General features: G+C 41.2%; 1 protein-coding gene across 6 annotated transcripts in view; it reads right to left on the bottom strand.

Moving 5' to 3' along the window:
• The window catches only part of HTR4 (5-hydroxytryptamine receptor 4), a 165,339-nt gene that overhangs the window by 61,412 nt on the left and 84,892 nt on the right, over nt 1-19,035 (bottom strand). For all 6 annotated transcript variants that reach the window (XM_079964861.1, XM_079964864.1, XM_079964862.1 and 3 more), the window contains 2 exons: nt 13,863-13,988; nt 11,946-12,146 (listed from right to left, as the gene is read on the bottom strand). In XM_079964861.1, coding sequence (XP_079820987.1) covers nt 11,946-12,146; nt 13,863-13,988 — 327 coding nt within the window. The remainder of the gene's footprint in view (nt 1-11,945; nt 12,147-13,862; nt 13,989-19,035) is intronic.

Here is a 19,035-nt window from a genome sequence, read left to right on the forward strand (position 1 = left end):
TATAGAAGATTGCTTAGCATTAAAACTGTTAATATTTGGTAAACTGAAAAACAGCTGTCGTTATCTGAAGAACAGGAAAGCAAGATTCTGAGGAAGATTCTAATGACCCTTGCATCTGACACAGATTTCCCCTCCTGATGATATTTATGCTAATGAGCTGAAAGGTCTGCACAGGTGGTCACGTACTAGTAGACTATATCCAACAATAAGCACAGCTTCTTAGCATTTATGGATCGATAGGAAAAGCAGATAAAGCTGAGTAGCCTTTTTAGTAGGGAGCCAGCAAAAACCTTAATGTATCAAACTAACTTTTAAGTGGGAAGAAAGTAACGCTTCTCTTTATTACCTTTTTACCAATTTTTACAATAATTTCTAGCTATTTCATTTAAAACACAAGGAATACTATGCCATCTTGAAATATCTTAAAATAGCTTTTTCTAATATCTATAAATTATAGATTATCTTAACTTGTTCAAATGCACATACATATTCTAACAGAATGTTGAACATTTTTATGGAACATTTATTTTTGCTTATTGCCAAAACCGTTTCTCAATCATTCTTCCAATCCTCATTGGTGAATTTCCCCTTTATAAGAATAGTTAATTTTGTCCAATAGTTAATTTTTTCCCACGTCTGAAGAGACCCCTACTGGAGAGTGCTGGATAAAGCTGGCTGCTGTGCTAGCAGGAAATGGGCATTTTGCAGAGAATATTTATGCAGGATATAGTGTGTTTTCTCTCTGCATCAAGAGAGGAAAGGAACATGATTAGATATAGAAAGAGAAATGAAAGGACTGCAAATTCCCCTGGCAATTAACGCATTGAATCAGAAGTAGCAAAATGATATGGGAATATTTCCAGATGATATTCAATTAACCACAATGAAGGAGACAGTTCAGCCAGGCAGTTCTGCTGCACAGGTTTATCAATTTCTATCATTTGCAGCTGACAGTATCACTTTTGGTTAAACAAACTATTAAGCAATAGTTAATTCTATGAAAGGAACATCTTGAAATTTGAAGCTTCTTGCTGCTTAAATTTCAAAATTTGTATGTCTCCATTCATTCACAATTCTATCCTTATTCACAAACCTACAACATGCACACTCGCACACATCAAGAACAGACTTCCAGCCACAGAATCTGGTCTCCTCCTCACCCCTGCCTTGCAACACCCCCTGCCATGCACACTAGGAATGTCAAAAGATTTCATTGCAGACTACCATAAATGCCACACCCCCCCCACACACAGAGAGAGAGGCAGGCCCCAATCTGTTCCACTGAACCAGTCCATAGAATGGACCACAGATCTGTGAACTAAACCTTTCTGACAGCTGGTTAGACCATGGTACTTATGAGATGATCTGAAGGCTTACTCTATTTTTCTTCTTCCAATTTTAACACTGCAAATCTGCTTGGGGCAGCATCTATGTGTGTCATTTGCTGCATAACTGTGCATACTTTAAGACATCCACATTCAGAACCAGGATGGAAAGGACTGCAATAGGATTTCTCCATCCCTATCATACACTCTTTAAATCTGCTCCAGAGGGTTAGGGGATAAGAGGAAAGTGTTGATGCACAAGCAGAAGTCAACTCTTGCAGCACTGAATATAGCCCCAGGCTGCACTAGGTTTACACAAGCTAATTGGAGCACCAAGGAGCTCCCTATATTTCTATCTGGAATGGTTTAATAAATTTCCTGCAAATACCTGGGAAAAATTAAAAATTAATGTCCACATTAAAAAATCATGTTCAGACAAGTTATTGAATCATACTGCTGCTATTACTAATTGCTCTCTATTGATTTTTTAAAAGAAAGTTGATAAGCTGTTGTTTTAAGAATTACACCATTTCATGAATTTTATACATCCTTATTTGATTTTGTAAAACTGCCTTATGCCATATGGAAAGGGAGATATATAAATAATATAAATAAAGTGAAAGATTCCAAGAAATATATTTTACCCCAAAGGATCAAACATGCTTCTATATTCTCACATGCTGCCCATTTACAAGAAGCAAGAAATTCCAATGGCAGTACATTCCAGATTTTAGCTTCCTCTGTAGGGGAGTGCACTGAATATTTATGGCACTTTAAAACGCTTGCTTTATTTACAAATATACAAATAGAGGCAAGTAGGATGCACTCCTACCAGGCAGCAGGTTTACTACATCCCCATCAGATCACCAGAGATAGATGGTACCTTCAGGTCTGTCTCAGCCTTAAACCTGCATGCATGAACACACATGTTGATTTCTGCTTCCTCACTGAGCAGCGAATGCATGTCACAAGACATTGTTTTGCATTCCACAGTCCAAGTTACTGTTGGGTTCCCACGGGAATGGGAGACTGGATGTGACATACACTGGTTTCCTGTTTTTCAGTGTTCTCTCGGTTTCTTTGTTAGAGAGACAGTTGCTTCTCTGCTCTTACAGAGGCAGGATGCATGTTTGTATGCTCTCAGCATAGCTTGTAAATAAAGTCAGCATGTGGCACATTACCTGCTTATCCTTCTGCTGTGTGACGACGCTCTGCTTGGGCTCAAGATAAGACGAGCCTGTATCAGCTTCAGATGGGCCGAAGCTGGTCAAAATCTCACAGCATCCACACCCTCACCTGCCCTGCCTTTAGCCTGGGAGCTTCCACAAACCCCAACAGCTATCCTATTAAACACACAACATGGCCAATGGTCAGGGATAATGGGAGCTGTAGTCTAAAAATATCTGGAGGACACCACAATGGCTATCCCTGCCATAAACCCATGTTTCCCGTCTCCCCATATACTAGCAAAAAAGGAGATTGGACAAATTCTTGGAGGAAAAGGCTATTGACAGTTACAAGTCATGCTGGATAGCTACACGCCATCTTCAGGATCAGAGAAAGCATCTCTCTGAATACCAGTTACTGGGGCACAACAATGGAAAAGAGTTCTACTACCCTCAAATTCTGCTTGTTGGCTCCCTGGAGGCATCTGGGAAGCAGGTTGCTCAATTATGTTCTTAACAATGTCCCAAATAAAAGCAACTACTAATACTCCTAATTAACTAAAGACAGTGCCCCACACCCATTCTTCTAACAAGATCTATTTCAGAGGAAACTGCTCAACAGAGCTAAATTAGTCTAACGAGGAATACAAATAAATATACTGCCAAGTGAAAACAAACAAAGTAAGAGTTCCACGAAGACTTTGGAGAAGGTGGCGGCAATAGTAGCAAATAGAAAAGGGAAAGAACACACATTTCGAATACTTAAAAAGAGAAAGATGCATAACGTGCCTTGCATGCCTCAGATTATGCCTCAGCCATCTGTTCTGTTGTTTATTCTTGTGTGGTTTTATTTTCCAGTTCACAAGCTCAGCAATCAACGCATTAGGTCTACTTTCTATAAATCCAAGATATTTTGCATTGTAGTCTTGAGCACTACAGAGGAAGGCTTCTAAAGCATCATATTGCATTTATTATCTGCATGAACAGGTTACATTTAGCCACTTTGGTCTCAATCCCACTTCTTTCCTCAAAAGCTCTCGCTTCCTTTTCTTCAACAGTTCTTCTTCATTACCTCTGAACAGGCATGTTTTAAGGGGAATTGAGTTTATTTGCGGCTGCATAGAGAACTGAGCATTAACAGGACGCTTCGTCACATTTTATCTGTTTTAATTCCAGCCTCTGAAAAGCCTTCTTGGTTCTTTTTCATTTGCACAGAGCTTTAGCAGGATTGCCCAGAATCGAAGGAGGAGCAGCAAGCAGGGACTGATTAACACAGTTGCAAAGCCAATCCTTAAAAAAGAATGATTCTTGTGGTGTTGCAAAGGCTATACTGTACAGTACAGTGTTAAGAAATCTCAGTTTTGCAATTACCATATTTTTCGCCCCATAAGATGCACTTTTTCCCCTCCAAAAATGAAGGGGAAATGTGTGCGCGTCCTATGGGGCGAATGCAGGCTTTCGTTGAAGCCTGGAGAGTGAGAGGCATCGGTGCGCACCGACCCCTCTCGCTCTCCAGGCTTCAGGAAGCTATCCGCAAGCCTTGCAAGCCCAGCGGGAGTTCCCACGGGCTCACAAGGCTTGCGGGCAGCAACCTGCAGCCCCAGCGAGTGTCTGCAAGCCTTGCGTGCCCGGCGGGAGATCCCACTGGGCGTGCGAGGCTTGGGGTGGCAGCCTGCCACCCGAAGTACTCGGAGCCCTCCGGAGCGCTCCCCGTGCTTCGGGCGAGTGTCTGCAAGCCTCGCACGCCCGGCGGGATGTCCCGCTGGGCGCGCGATGCTTGGGGCGGCAGCCTGCAGCACGAAGCACGCGGAGCCCTCCGGAGGGTGTCCCGTGCTTCGGGCAGGTGTGCACAAGGCTTGGGGTGGCAGCCGCGGCTGGGGGGGGAATAAATTTTTTTAATTCATTTCCCCCCCCCCCAAAAAAAACAAGGTGCGTCCTATGGGCCGGTGCACCCTATAGGATGGAAAATACGGTACATTCATTGATAGTTTGAAGGTTGCCTACTACTAAGAAATACATGCACTGTCTTTCTAAGTTCACTATCTCAAACATTAGAGTCACTTCTGAATATTTTGGGCCTGATCATTCCCTATTCAAGACATAAGACTCATGTGCAAATAGCTCTTCAGATGACTCACCAGACCCCCCTCTTTGTGTGGACACATTGCATCGGGGCAATCCAGGCAACAGGGAGTCTCTGTGTGCTTCCCATATTTCCATTTATGCACTCATAGAAGTCGGTGGGGGATTCTCTCAAAGACAGAGCAGTTTTCTCTCTGCTGTTTTCACAGCATCAGTAAGCACATGAGCAGTGGCATCAAGGCAGTCTGTAGACTTGGAGGTATTCAAGTACCTCCCATTTTCCAAACTCTGCATCTTGAGTAATCCCCACTGTGTGTTGAAGGGAAGTCTGCTCTAAATGGGAATATGTAAAACACACACAGACTCCCTATTGCCTGGAATGCACTGATGCAATGTTTCCATATATCTAACGACAATACCAATAACACACCAAAAGATAGAACCTAAGAATGTCAGAGTTTATTGTTGCAAAAATAGGGATAAATATGAAAGTAGAAAATGAAAAGTTTGATTATGTACAAATTTGACAGGCAATCTTAGGGTTAATTCAAGAGACAGTAGAGATAAAAGGATCCCAGTACCTAATGTGACAAGGGGAAGGCAAAAGATGCAAGTGGACATCTGTGGAACTGAGTTAAATGAATATGTAATAACATCTCCCTTCACAACTAGGTGAAACCTAGCTCGGATTGCATTTCTAAGTACTCTAGATCATTATATCCCAGCTCTGCATCTGAGATATAAAAGGCTATAGCACCCTACAAAACTAATGAAGGTATTTCCTCACCTGATAAATTAGGGTCATGCCCACACCATATACTTAAAGCACACACATGCCACCTTAAAAGTCATGGAGAACTCTGGGAACAGCAATAGCTTAAGAGTGCTGGAAATTGTAGTTCTGTGAGGTCAGCACCCTCAACAAACTACAGTTTCCAGGATTCTTGGAAGGAAGTCATCACTATTAAAGTGGTATAAAAGTGCTTTAACTGCATGGTGTGTGTATGACCTAGAAAAGACAGTACTGAGTTTATGCAGAATGCTTTTGAACCTCACAACCAAAGTAGTTGGTTCACAATCCTCACAAACCTCACAATCAGCCATATGAACATAAGAACATCTCTGCTGGATCAGACCAAAGGCCTATCTAGTCCTGTATCTTGTTACCCCCCAGGGACTAACCAGAGGCCTAAGGATCTCCAACTCTTCTTGTAAATGTGATGCAAAAGCATTCATAGATGGCAGTAATAATGTTCCTATGTTATGTTTTTGTAAGAAAAATAAGCTGTCACATTGCAGTTCATGTGGCAACCAACAGGTGGCCACACATACTGTAACATGACAGCAGCAGGTGCAGTAAGTCAGGAAAGGAGGCAGACCAGGCTAGTGGCACAAGAGCAAGCAAGCAAATGGGCAGGCAGGTGGCCCAGGCAGGACTTCCCATGTTGCCATTGCCTCCATCTCCCGCCTGTTTGTTTGCACACACAACAGGGTAATGGAAGCCTGGGGTCTGAATGAGTGGGTGACCCAGTTAGGCAAGTGAGCGGTCTGCCCTGCCACACTTAGGACAGTGTTTCCAAAGTTCATTAATTTGAGCTCCTTCTTCTACACTTACTTCACCATCTCCCTCAGTCTACCCAACCTGGCAATCATAACCCCTTTTCAGACATGACTGCTGTTATGTACTGAAGTTCTCACCCTGGGCCAGCAGGGGGATACTGTAGATAGTTCAGGTCCACATATGCAAATAAGGGATCGAAAGTGACGTTCAGTGATTGGATAGTTACAGAAAATGGTTACTGTTGCGTTCTAGTGGAGCTCTATATAAGCAGGTTGGCTGAACCCTTCAGTTCAGTTCTGTTCTGGCCTGTGAATAAACAAGAGCTGTTTGAAGAATTGCTGTGTCGTCTGATATGTTCACCCACAACTTAACAACTGTGGCTTCATCGGGCATGCAGGGGTGGTGAGAGTAGCACAACACAAGGGAAGTTTTCCCCCCTGCACAACCAAGTATGATTCACCCAGGCATCTAAGACACAGATATCACTGGCACTGCACTAGACCTGACAGCAAAGTTCTGCACATGGAACCTGTTGTCTCCTGGGGATCCTCTCGACAGAAGCGCTTCTACACTTTACCCTTTCTGCCATGCTAACACTTGTTCCCTTGCAGGCTTCTGCCATCAAGAGTTCTCATCTGAGATCCTGTCTTTTCGAATTATTTTACAGGAACGCATATCTTTCTGCAGAACTCACAATGTCTAAATGTTAGCATTCTCTTTGGGAAAAGGAGGGGGAGGGTTCTGTTTGTGTCTTTAGATATAGGCAGGAGGTGTTGATTTATGATAATATATTTTATCTGTGGGGACGCAGGTGGCGCTGTGGGTTAAAGCCTCAGCGCCTAGGACTTGCCGATCGAAAGGTCGGTGGTTCGAATCCCTGCGGCGGGGTGCGCTCCCGCTGCTCGGTCCCAGCGCCTGCCAACCTAGCAGTTCGAAAGCACCTCCGGGTGCAAGTAGATAAATAGGGACCGCTTACCAGCGGGAAGGTAAACGGCGTTTCCGTGTGCGGCTCTGGCTCTGGCCAGAGCAGCGATGTCACGCTGGCCACGTGACCCGGAAGTGTCTCCGGACAGCGCTGGCCCCTGGCCTCTTATGTGAGATGGGTGCACAACCCCAGAGTCTGTCAAGACTGGCCCGTACGGGCAGGGGTACCTTTACCTTTACCTTTATTTTATCTGTGCTCATTGCTGCCTTTGCAAAAACTCTCCAGGCTGCAGCTAGTGGAGGAATGAGGCAGACTGCTCAGGTGAGGCAGCAGCTGAAATACGAATTAGTCTTATAAGAAGGACAAGAAGCAAAAAACAGTGTCTTGTTTAGAATAGACCAGGAAACCTACAAAGCCAACACCACATTTTTTTCCCACACTGCTGACCTTCTATGCATCATCTACTCCACCCCAGAATGTGCCATAGCCAAAAAACCTTTTCCATCTCTACTATATCCTTTTTGAGGTGTGGCAACACACATGGTATTTCAGGATGCAGGGATGCATACAAAAAGTAAACTGTTGTATTTTAATTTTAACGCAAGCAAAAGGTCTTGGTTTTTATTAGTTTCCTTTTTGCAGAATGGTGGCTTATTTCAACAGGTGAACCAATCTACACAGAGAGCAGCAAGCATTACGTCTCATCTTGATAAGGTCCTCACTGCTGCAAAACTTATGCAGGACTGGACATTAAATTGAACAGGCTCTTTCAGTCCACACTGCACCATATGATGACTTATTTATTTATGCTTGATTATGACTCTTCCTAATCAAAGCTAGGGAGACTGGCAGAAATTCTAGGACCTAGTAGTTCAGAATCTGCCACAAATATCTGCATCTGACTAAGTAGTGTGAACAGAACACAGATGTTAGGGCAATATTGTCTAAAGCTTTCAGAATTGACAGTTTTAAAAAAATAATGCAAAATACCAATGATCCAGTCACAAGCACAAATAATCCAGCCATAGTCAGAGTTAGCATTAAATAAATATAACAGAATTATTGCAAGCAACACTAATTAGTGCTCTAAGCTCTTTGATGGCATAAGAAAATCCCAAGGTGTCCCAACAGTTATTTCTTCCATCATCTTTCACGAAGTCTGGGAAACTCTGCTCTTCTGACATTTCAATGCTAAGAACTTTCAAACATGTAGGGAGATGCCACCTTACTCTGAGGTCCAGGGTTTCTTCTGCTTGGGACCTCCCTAACCCAGCATGTAAATTAAACGGGCTAGGACAAGTAAACAGGAGCAGAAAGTAAAAGGACAAACTTTTGGCAGAGACACTTTCCTTTAATTCCTACCCCACATACTGGCCTAGTATGTATCTTAGGTCCTCACCATCCATTAAGTCTCTTCCATCAGCAGAAAATGATGGGAGATTCTGCCAGTAATAGAAGCCATCAGGTCAGCTCCTGTCAGTGGATGTGTGAGAGCCCAGATGGCCAGCACTAATGAAATGAAGCTCTCTATAATTTAAGAGGTAAGCCATTAATCAGTTAATCACACAGTCTAATGGAGTAATGGCTTCTGCCCTGATTATCATGAATCCAATATTCCCTATATGGGGGACAAATAGACTCAGAATGTTTAATATGCCTATGTTTAGAGTGCTAAACAGAAGTTACCATCTAGATTGTCCAGAGTATGGGGCATTTATTGAATTACCAAAGGATCCTATCAGATTATAACGGTTACAAAACATTCAAATGGGGGAAAATATTTCACAGGTACCTAGGAAGAACAGTCATGTAACATGCCTTGTACTGACAGCTGCTTCTGTATTACTGCCTGCAATGCTCCATTGGCAATGTTACCTTTGATCTGTTGTAGTTATTTTCAGGTTATATCCATGTAACTATTCTGTCTTTGCTGCGTGACGTTCCACAGAGCATATACTTTGTGGATTCTAGCACCATCCATAGAGTTTTGAGTGATTCTATCAAGGACCTCAGGCATCGTGTCTCATTTGTTCCACCTTGTACAGAAATGAAGGGGGTGTGTGTGTATCTTTACTGAAAAAAATTACAGAGGGATTCCTCTGCCCCTTGCTGCTAGATCTAAGGACAACAGAATAAATGTATATGTGACTATAGGAAACAACATACTAATTCCAGTATTGCTTTAGCAACAGAGCCACAAAAGAAACTTGGTGCAGCCTCTTATTATCTTATGCTGTGAATTTTAGATCTATTTTACGATTTATTTATTTTAGAACTTTTTTATTATACTGCACTTTTTTATTTGTACTTCTTTTTATTCTATTGATTTGACTTACTTCAATAAAAAATATTTTTAAAAGAACAGTTTCATTACTAAAGAGTTAATGTTAGGAACAAAGATAACTTCACTGGGAGATAGGAAGCACTTTGGAAGGTGGTGAGCTGAGCAAATAATTTTACTCGAAGCCATTAAATATGATTGAAGTCTATATTAAAAAAAAAAAAAAAAAACCAGACTGGTACAAGAAACATGAAGACCAAAACAGAAAGACATCCCCCATAATGCACACTTTTATTTGAAGAATGAATAAGCAGAAATAATCACACATTCCAGGGTACAAGTAGCAAGGACATCACCAGAGTTGTCTTGGTACCCTTAACAAATAAGAACCATGAATTTCAATTACATAGCTCAGTGGCTAAGATGAGCTCGATTACCAGTTTAAATTGCTTATCATCTGTAACTGACGTTATAGATAATTATAAAAGAAAACTTTTACAATCCAGCCACGTCAGATCACAAGCAACATTTCTTAAAGTGGGTGGGGGTGGGGGTGGAGGAAGTAAATTTAAGAACATAGGAAGACCCTGCTGGATCAGGCCAATGGCCCATCTAGTCCAGCATTCTGTTCTCAAAGTGACCAACCAGTTGCTTGTGGCAAACCTGCAAGCAAGAGTCCTCATCCCTCCTGCAACTGGTTTTCAGAAGCTGTGGAGGCAGAGCATAGCCATCATGGCTAAAGGCCACTGACAGCCCTCTCCGCTGTGAATTGATCTAGTTCTCTTTTTAAAACCATCTAAGTTGGTGATCATCATTGCTTCCTGTGGGAGTGAGTTCCGTATTTTAACTATGCGCTATGTGATGAATAATAATTTAGTTTTACTATTAAAGAATCCCGGCTTGTCATGATGTTCAAAGTATCAATTCTGGTTTAAAGTAAACGATGGTTATTCTAATAAGCCAGCTTTGTATCACCATATGTTTCAAGTTAACTTGTTAAGAAATTAAAGAATCGCTGCTTCAAATGCAATGACAATCCAGGATTCTTCAAATGTGAAAGTAAACTCCGGTCAAATCCTTTCAGCTGCATAAGAAGAAAGGGGAAGAGGGGAGCATTAAAGGCTGATGCTTTGCTCAGATTGGTCCTCTTAGTCATCGTCTTCTTTGGCGATCACTTGTAGCCAAGTAAGATTGTCTTCCATAAACATGGTTTTAACAATGAGTCTGAAAGTGACTGTGGAGGTCAGTTCTGGACCCACATGTCCTTCCACAGTGGGGCCATTGGTTTCCGGGCGGGAGTTGATCATAGTGTGGATTTGCCAAGTGTGCCTTCCTCCTAGCACGTTTCTCCCTTGCGTCCTGAGTTCAAGTGTCTTCAAAGCCCATGACACCTTTGGTAAAGGCTGTTCTCCAACTGGAGCACTCGCAGGCCAGTGTTTCCCAGTTGTCAGTGTTTATACTACATTTTTTTTAGATTTGCCTTGAGACAGTCTTTAAACCTCTTTTGTTGACCACCAGCATTACCATTTTTAAGTTTGGAATAGAGTAGTTGCTTTGGAAGACGATCATCAGGCATCTGCACAACATGACCAGTCCAATGAAGTTGATGTTGAAGAATCATTGCTTCGACACTTGTGATCTTTGCTTCTGCCAGTACACTGATATTAGTGTGATGGAATCTTTTGAGGAGTTGGCGTTTATAAGTGGACCATGTTTCACAAGCATATAGTAAGGTTGATAGTATAATAGCTTTGTAAACAAGCATTTTGGTTTCCCTGCGAATGTCCTGGTCCTCAAACACTCTGCACTTCAATTGGAAGAAAGCCACACTCACAGAGCTCAGGCAACACTGGATTTTGGCATCAATGTTGGCCCTTGTGGAAAGATAACTGCCTAGGTAGTCCTCTTAGTATGTATTGATAAACCACAATTTAGTGCTAACATAGTCACTCTTTGGTGAAGGAAATATACACATCCATTCTTACATAATATATTCAAGAGGGGAATCCCCAGTCTGCAGGCCAGATATGGCCCGCAGCCAGATTCCATCTGCTTTTCTGGGTTTCCTCCCATCCACCAGCTGTTCAGCAGAAAGCAGCCAAAGAGGAAATGATGCCTTCCTCTGCAAGAAAATCAAAGTGGGGTGGGGTATGTTTCAGCAGAGATATAAACCTGTAACTTAGTGGCTAATCTGTGATCGTAATAATAAAGATGGATTGACTGACATAAACATGTGTTCCTTGCAAATAATGCAAAGAGTATCTATACATTTTGGAACTTTGTGCATACAATTTTTGGGATCCAAGTGCATTTTTGAAGTTAAAGGCATTGAATAGGTGTGTACTGCTCATACACTGATCTAAAATCCAACCTTTAACATCTTTCCACTGGAGATGTCCAGTAATTAGCCAAAGAAAGATTCCCCAGCTTTGTTCTAGATACTTGAAAATAGATATTTGAGATAAGCCCTGGCACACATGAATCCTTGTATATAGGATATATTTACATGCCTTTAATTCAATGGTTTTCCTGAAGGAATACATGGAATTTAACCGGATAAACTTGAAAACAGCAGCATTTTATTTTATGTACCTTTTTATCCTACCTGTCTAATGAGATACAGCAGAGGTGGAAAATTGATGCTGTTGTGAGGAGGACATCAAGAGAAGTGCGGACTAAACAGAACGTTCTTCCATAAATCCAGTTATCTTGAACCAGCTCAATGGCTCCAAATGGCATCACCAGAACTGACACCAGCAAGTCAGCAAAGGCAAGTGAGACTATGAAATAGTTGGTCTTGATTTTCCTGCAAGGAACACAAATGTATTGATTCAGAAAGACATCACCAAGATGACAATTTGTAGGACAGTGTTGCCTTCTGCATTTTAAAACATCCATCCCTTGTTATTTTATCACTCTGTAAATCAAGTGCCCATGTTGAGTATGTAAATTCATCATGGGGCACACCCTTCTGTTCAGACAGAAGATAGTCCAGGAGATAGTCGAATGTGTGCACCAGCCTCTTTATCCACATATAGATCTCAAATTCACAAAGTACCAGTAGTAGCCTTTCATTAGCAATTAAAATTCCCACCTGCATTTGTTGGTTCGCTATCACTCATGGTGAGCAACTCTCTTTCAAAGCCATTAACATGCATACATATTGGACATGTGATGCTTCAGTGGTGAGGGACCTTAGCAGGGATGCTGCCAGAAGTTGATTTGATGTTTTCTTTCGAGCTGTTTCCACTGAAGAGACAAGCAGCTGCTCAGTTAGAAAAGTGCCTTGTCTTTTTGATGCAGTAGGAACTACTGCATAGAAAAACAACAAACAAAGCTCTTGCTGGGAATGTAGTTCCCCCCCCCCCATGCATGCACAACTCATCTTTCATTTAGGTTTAAGGATGTGGACTTAAAAATTCTGCAGCTCCTTCCAATCCAATCCAAATCTTTATTACAGTCATAGACCAGCATAAGATAAAAGCCGCTACTTTAAAGAAGCCCTTACTTCATTATAGCTTCTGCAGTAATATATGTATATATTTAAAAAACTTACAGTATACCGACCATAATACATGTTAACATCAAGATATAAATCAACACTGTAGGCAAAATGATGCTCACACACAGAGGCAGAAAACAAAGGTCACATAAGCTTGTATGACCAATTATGCTCGTATCATACTGATTCATTAATGTCATAAAAGGCCTTTAAATAACAGGTTGTGCCTCCTCAACAATTTACACAGTCAGATTGCCATTAATATCTACAACTTCCGGATATATGGCCAAATAAGCCTAAAATAAAAAATGTGACATATCTGGCAAACTATACATTTAGAGATGTGGAAATTGATTGTGAAATGTGAGTGGATACATTGCTTAAATGTAGCATTTAATTTTTCCCCAATTAATCATACTTTTCTTTGTCAAATAAACCCAAAGCACTGTCCTTTCAGGGCAGAAGTCCTGAATCCATTCCATGTCTAATATTCATTCCTGGCATAATTGCACAGTCTGTTACCCATGTCTGTTCTCCATCATCTGCTCTGCTCACTGGAGCTGGGAAATCCACAATGTCATTACAATCAGGACATGATGTAGTTTTTTAGTGCACATCAAGGAGAAAGAAAACCTGGCAAGAAATTGCTATTTTTGGCAGTGTTTCCTTGTCTCTTGTTACATGTAGCTTCTGGCCCTCAAAGTGCAGTGTTAGTCACTTTGGAATTATTTGGTGATTTATGTGTTTTGATGATGCAAATTCTAGAAATGCAGGCACTAGATAATAAAATGATTAATCAGCTGCAATATAAATTCTAACTTTGACACTACAGGCAATCAAAGTTTGACATTACACTAATAAGCTTGTCTGGGGGAAAAGCAGTGAGAATGTTCTTTTACCACATTGTTTATGTTCACAGCTATTTTCACATTTGTCTCTTTGCCCTGGAGATTCAAATATTCCACCCTTGAAAAGCTCATTCTGCCAAAGAGATTGATAGTAACATATGGATGGACTCACCTGAGTTGCCTGTCTCTGCATACAGCCACCATCACCAGAAGATTTCCCAGGATAGCCATAAGAATAACAGCAGAAATAAAGGTGAGCAGTGCAATCTTCTCTGCCACGCCAAATCCCTCACTTGAGCTATAAAGAAAAAAATATGGGGTACTTCTTGAAAATAGAAGACTGGCTGCTTGAGACTAACTTGGTTATTTTGAATCCATATGTCAAATTCCATTTTCCAGCCCTCAGCAGCCTTAACTCATTTACTGACCCTTCCCTTCAACAATGGGAATACTGTAGATTACAATTCAACAGCTCAGGACCAATCTATGTATGTGGCAGGGTGTACAGTGGCCACAATATTAGACTTGCAGCTGTAACTTTGGGAAGCAGCCTGATCTGTTCCAGAGCCACCCTGTGTCTTTCCAATTTGACCCACTATTTAGTGTTAAATTATATCTGTTGATAAACAAAGCTCTGTTTTCTTCCCATTCACTATAATGGGGAATCTAAAAACTGATCAATCTCATCTAATGCCCCCTTTTTGCAGAAGTGGGTAAAATTTGCAGGCATAGCAGCTCCTCCACAGTGGATTAAGTCTGCCAAGTTGTAGGCAAATACATCCAGGAATTTCCATGGAAGGTTAAATTTGATTATTTATTTTTTTAAGGCTCCAATTTTCTGCTAGACTCAGTGGCAACTTGCAGGCACAGCCAAATTTCTGAATGGCAACTGCCATGTCCTGCAAGGACAGATTTTACCATTTTAGGGTGGGTGCAATAGAAGTACTATGGACTGTGGGTGGAAAACATTGGGGAGCATTGATATACAGTGGTACCTCAGTTTAAGAACAGCCCTGTTTACGAACTATTCAGTTTATGAACTCTGCAATATCGGAAGTAGTGTTTGAAAACTTTACCTCAGTCTAAGAACAGAATCTGAATGGTAAAAGGGCACCGGCGGCAGGAGACCTCATTAGGGAAAGTGCGCCTTGATTTAAGAACGGTTTCGGTTTAAAAACGGACTTCCGGAATGGATTAAGTTCGTAAACAGAGGTACCACTGTATTTAGATCTTAAACCATATAGCATATAAAATCGATCTATCAAATTCTGAATCTTTCTCAATCCAGCTTGCTTTTAATTGATAATACAATCTTTGTTGTCCCAAAGCTACTTTTGGGAAAGTAACTAGACATATAAGTTGGAAGCTACATTCAGAAGACTCATATGCCACCACAATTTATTTCTGTAGTGTACACACACACCAACCACTTTGGCTTAGCAAAGGAAAAATGTTGAAGCCTGGGGATTAGACAGACAGTTACAATATGGATTGTGGGGGGTCATGTTCAAGGCCCAAGAAATGAAAATAGTCATTTCCCCTTTATTTATGCTCCTAGCTTTTTCTTCTCTCTTCAGCAGCATCAGAAACCAATATACATACTGAGCCAATGTACTGCTGCAGGCAGTTTGCTGGACTTGGAGCCGTGGTTCAAGTCTCTGACACACAAAGTTCACTTAAATGGCCATGGGCAGCCTCACATTTTGTTACAGGGATTAAAATGAGCTAAACGCAGAGGAGTCAACCTGAGCTCTCTAGAGAAAGGCAGAAAGTCAGGGATTCAAACATGATAAATAATTTGAGACTAAGTTGGAGACAACATAGCTAAGATGGCAGCAGTTGCAGTGCAAAAATGGTTTCAAAAAATAAGATTTAATGGGTAGAATTTGCTCAGAGTTTGCTTGTCATACCTGAAAGCCAGGAAGGAACTTCATCTCATAGAGTTTGACTTTCTCTGTGATGTTGTATACTTAAGAGCCCTACCATTCCTGACTAACTACAGTCTTCAAGCTCCCCCCACCCTCTGCTAATATGCATCTGTTGCTAACATGAATGCAGAAAAGAAAGCAGAAGAGAGGAATTTAGAGTTCACGCGGGTAGCCTGGTCAATATACATTTCACATTTATATCACAATCCACCTGAAGCAAAAATCACTTTACGTCTGACGTGGGAAAGTACTCTTAAATTGGGTTGTCTGGACAACTTGCCCTGCAGGCACATTCTTTGCAGTTCAGCTGCTTTCTGCTTTGTGGCACATTGGAGCCTGAGATACTACAAAACATTCTGTCCAGAGAGTTAGTGAGCAGAAATTCTTGAGTCAAGGGGCTGGAGTATATAGCCTTCTGGTCTCTCACAGTCAAGGAGAAACTTAATTCAAACTGTGCTCGCTACTTCTAGGCGATCTAATATTGCTTGCTTGAGTAAGCAGGAGAGAAAGAGAGAAAGAGACGGCGCATGCTGCAGGAATAAAGTCACCTTGACAAGGAAGAAGAGGGAGAAATGCAACACAGAATGCCACCTGATCCTGTGAAAGGAGATGGACACCCTATTCAAGGTCTGCTACCTTGCACCAGAATTATATCAAATACCAGATCTCCTTCACTAGGAGGAAACTGGGAGATATTAATCCATAAAGGCAGGGTAGGTGTTGCTAAATTATTAATCAACACTGAATTTAATAGGAAAGGTTTGGAACAGTTAGAAAATGATGACTTTTGCTTTATACGTTGAAGAAAATGCATATGTGCATCTGCGCTCTAGGATTTATTGTGGATGAAGGGCCAGCTATAAATACGTCTGATAAATGATATATCTGAATTAGATTTCATAAGGCTAATAAAAAATAATCCTTGAGATGTCTTTAATGACTCTTGCTTCTCCGCTTCCTCCTTCTTCTCAAAATGTTCATAGATGCCAAATTGCTCAGTGAGCCATTCATAAGCAGATTATGAGCAGGCTTTCACAACAGCAGCGCTAGCTAACATTCTGAGAATCAATGGGTTGTATCCAACAAAATCATCCCATCAGTGCAAGGAGTTCTCCCACTCTTTGTATGCCCACCCCAATCTGTACTAGGAGTTGTCCCAACCCTCAGGAGCAGATTTGGAGGGCATGGGGAGAGGAGACGGAGAGAAATTCCTGAAGTCCTTGAACTTACAGGATAACTTCATTGGATATAACCTATTATATTTGCTCGCAATGTTCCATTAATGTAAAGTCCATTTCATTTAAAGTGGACTGAAGAAAAACTAACTTTACAACATACTCCAATATTTCTATGACTTCATCTATAGGACATAATTACGTAACATTTATTTATTTATTTATTTATTTATTTATTTATTTATTTATTTATGAATGATTAATTGTCTCTTCAACAGGCAGCCTGACTCATACTGGCAAGCAACCTATGCAACACTGCAGTGTAACAGGATAATTTTCCAGACAGAAAGGCAGTTAAGGTCCATATAATAGCTTAGATTAATATCCTGGGAGTTTAAATGCAGAACAAAAGCCTACAACACTGCAAAGGGCTAGTGTAGTGTGCCTGAGAATACGGACTTTGGACCCCAGGGAGCCAAATTCAATAACCATCCCTGTTAGGACCTCATGGGAACTGAAAGTGTGTATGTTTTCAATCTATATTGGGGTATTCAAATAATTCTGATCTGCACACAATGATTTATTTTATACAAGAATGATTGAAAATGCACAACTTTTCCAGTTCACAGAATATAAAGGGGAATTTGCAGTGAACAACTAAGTAATTGTAGCTACTAACCCCTTAAAGTAGTAATTCAGAAATGTAATTTTATTAATTCTCTAATAATTGGATAACAGTTTAGTTAATTTGATAACTATTTTCACTAATACACAATACGTCTTGTATCTATGTTGCCTAACATACATTTGCATTTAATGGCTGATATCTATCAGCAGAGGGATTGGCCAAAACAAAGATGGACGCTGCAGTCAGTCAGTCAGTCAGTCAGTCAGTCAGTCGGTCAGTCAGTCAGTCAGTCACACACACACACACACACACAGAGAGAGAGAGAGAGAGAGAGAGAGAGAGAGAGAGAGAGAGAGATGCCCGCACACACTTTTTTCTGCCAATCAGAGGGAACAGACATCTATTTCACACACACCGCATCTCAGCACTGAGTGAGATTCCTCTCCACCCAGTTCTATGATGGAGAGGAGTGTACCCCCAAGATGCCTACTAATCTCTCCCTCCTCTTGCACACTGCCACTGCAAACAGGCCAGGGTGCTCCTAAAACAGAAAGGATTCACTGAGTGTTCTGACCTGCTTGCAATGGTAACATGCAAGAGGCAGAAAAGGTGCCATCACAGATTTTGCCACCACTGCTATCAAATTGTATAAGAAGGCTGGCAGACCAGGCTTACTTCTGCTCAAAGGTAGCAGGATCACGTTCCCTGACATAAGTGTTCAGCAGGGCCTAAGTGAAACAGTCCACAAAGAATGGGCAAATCAGGGAATGGGTTACGTTAATTTTTCTACCAGGATCTCATTGAATCTTTAACACAATGGCTGGTTTTAGGGTAGCATGACCAGTTTGGCTGCATTAGCCACTGCACTGCAGGGGGCGCCACAACAATTCTGTAGAACTGAGCACGAGAGGCAGGGGGTGGATGCCGAATTTTAACATTGCACAGGGTGCTGCAGAAATCTGAGAGCCCCCAAAGCCACTGCTTTAACAGGTAACAGAAGATGGACAGTTGCCACTTTATACATCCCTATATCTACATGATGGGTTAGCAGATGAATTTTCTGCCCATTAAATAATTCTTACAGTACAAGGCTCTTGCTAAAGAAAAGTTAACAAGGTTAAGCCATCGTCAAATAAAATAAAATACATTATGATTTAAAAATAAATAAATCCTTGGTACAGATTTTATAATGTAGAACTCCCAATAAAAGTTGCCAACACATTTCCCCCCTTGATTATATTAACCAAGATTCCACTATTGTTGGGCCAAGCCATCATGTTACACTTTTATTATATTTGTTCAGGTACTAAAGGAAAAATTGTACTGAAACATTTTTTCTCATATCCACTCCTTCTCCCTTTACTAGGCCAGCCACCCATCCCAAGGCTTGTTTGTCTATGCCCCCTCTCATGTTCTAGCCAACTCATCTAGAGCCAAGCCAAAAAATTCAGAATTTGATAACGTTTCCCCATCACCACAAAAGAGCAATTTAGCCAAATATTGTCTGAATATTCTTCACCACGGCTATAATGCAGCTCCTGTGCTCTCAAGAACCTGTTGGATAATTTCACATACATGCCAAATGGTACCTTTGGAAAATGCTTCCCCATATAA

Source organism: Podarcis cretensis, assembly GCF_951804945.1.
Source record: "Podarcis cretensis genome assembly, chromosome: 2".
Lineage (NCBI taxonomy): Eukaryota > Metazoa > Chordata > Lepidosauria > Squamata > Lacertidae > Podarcis > Podarcis cretensis.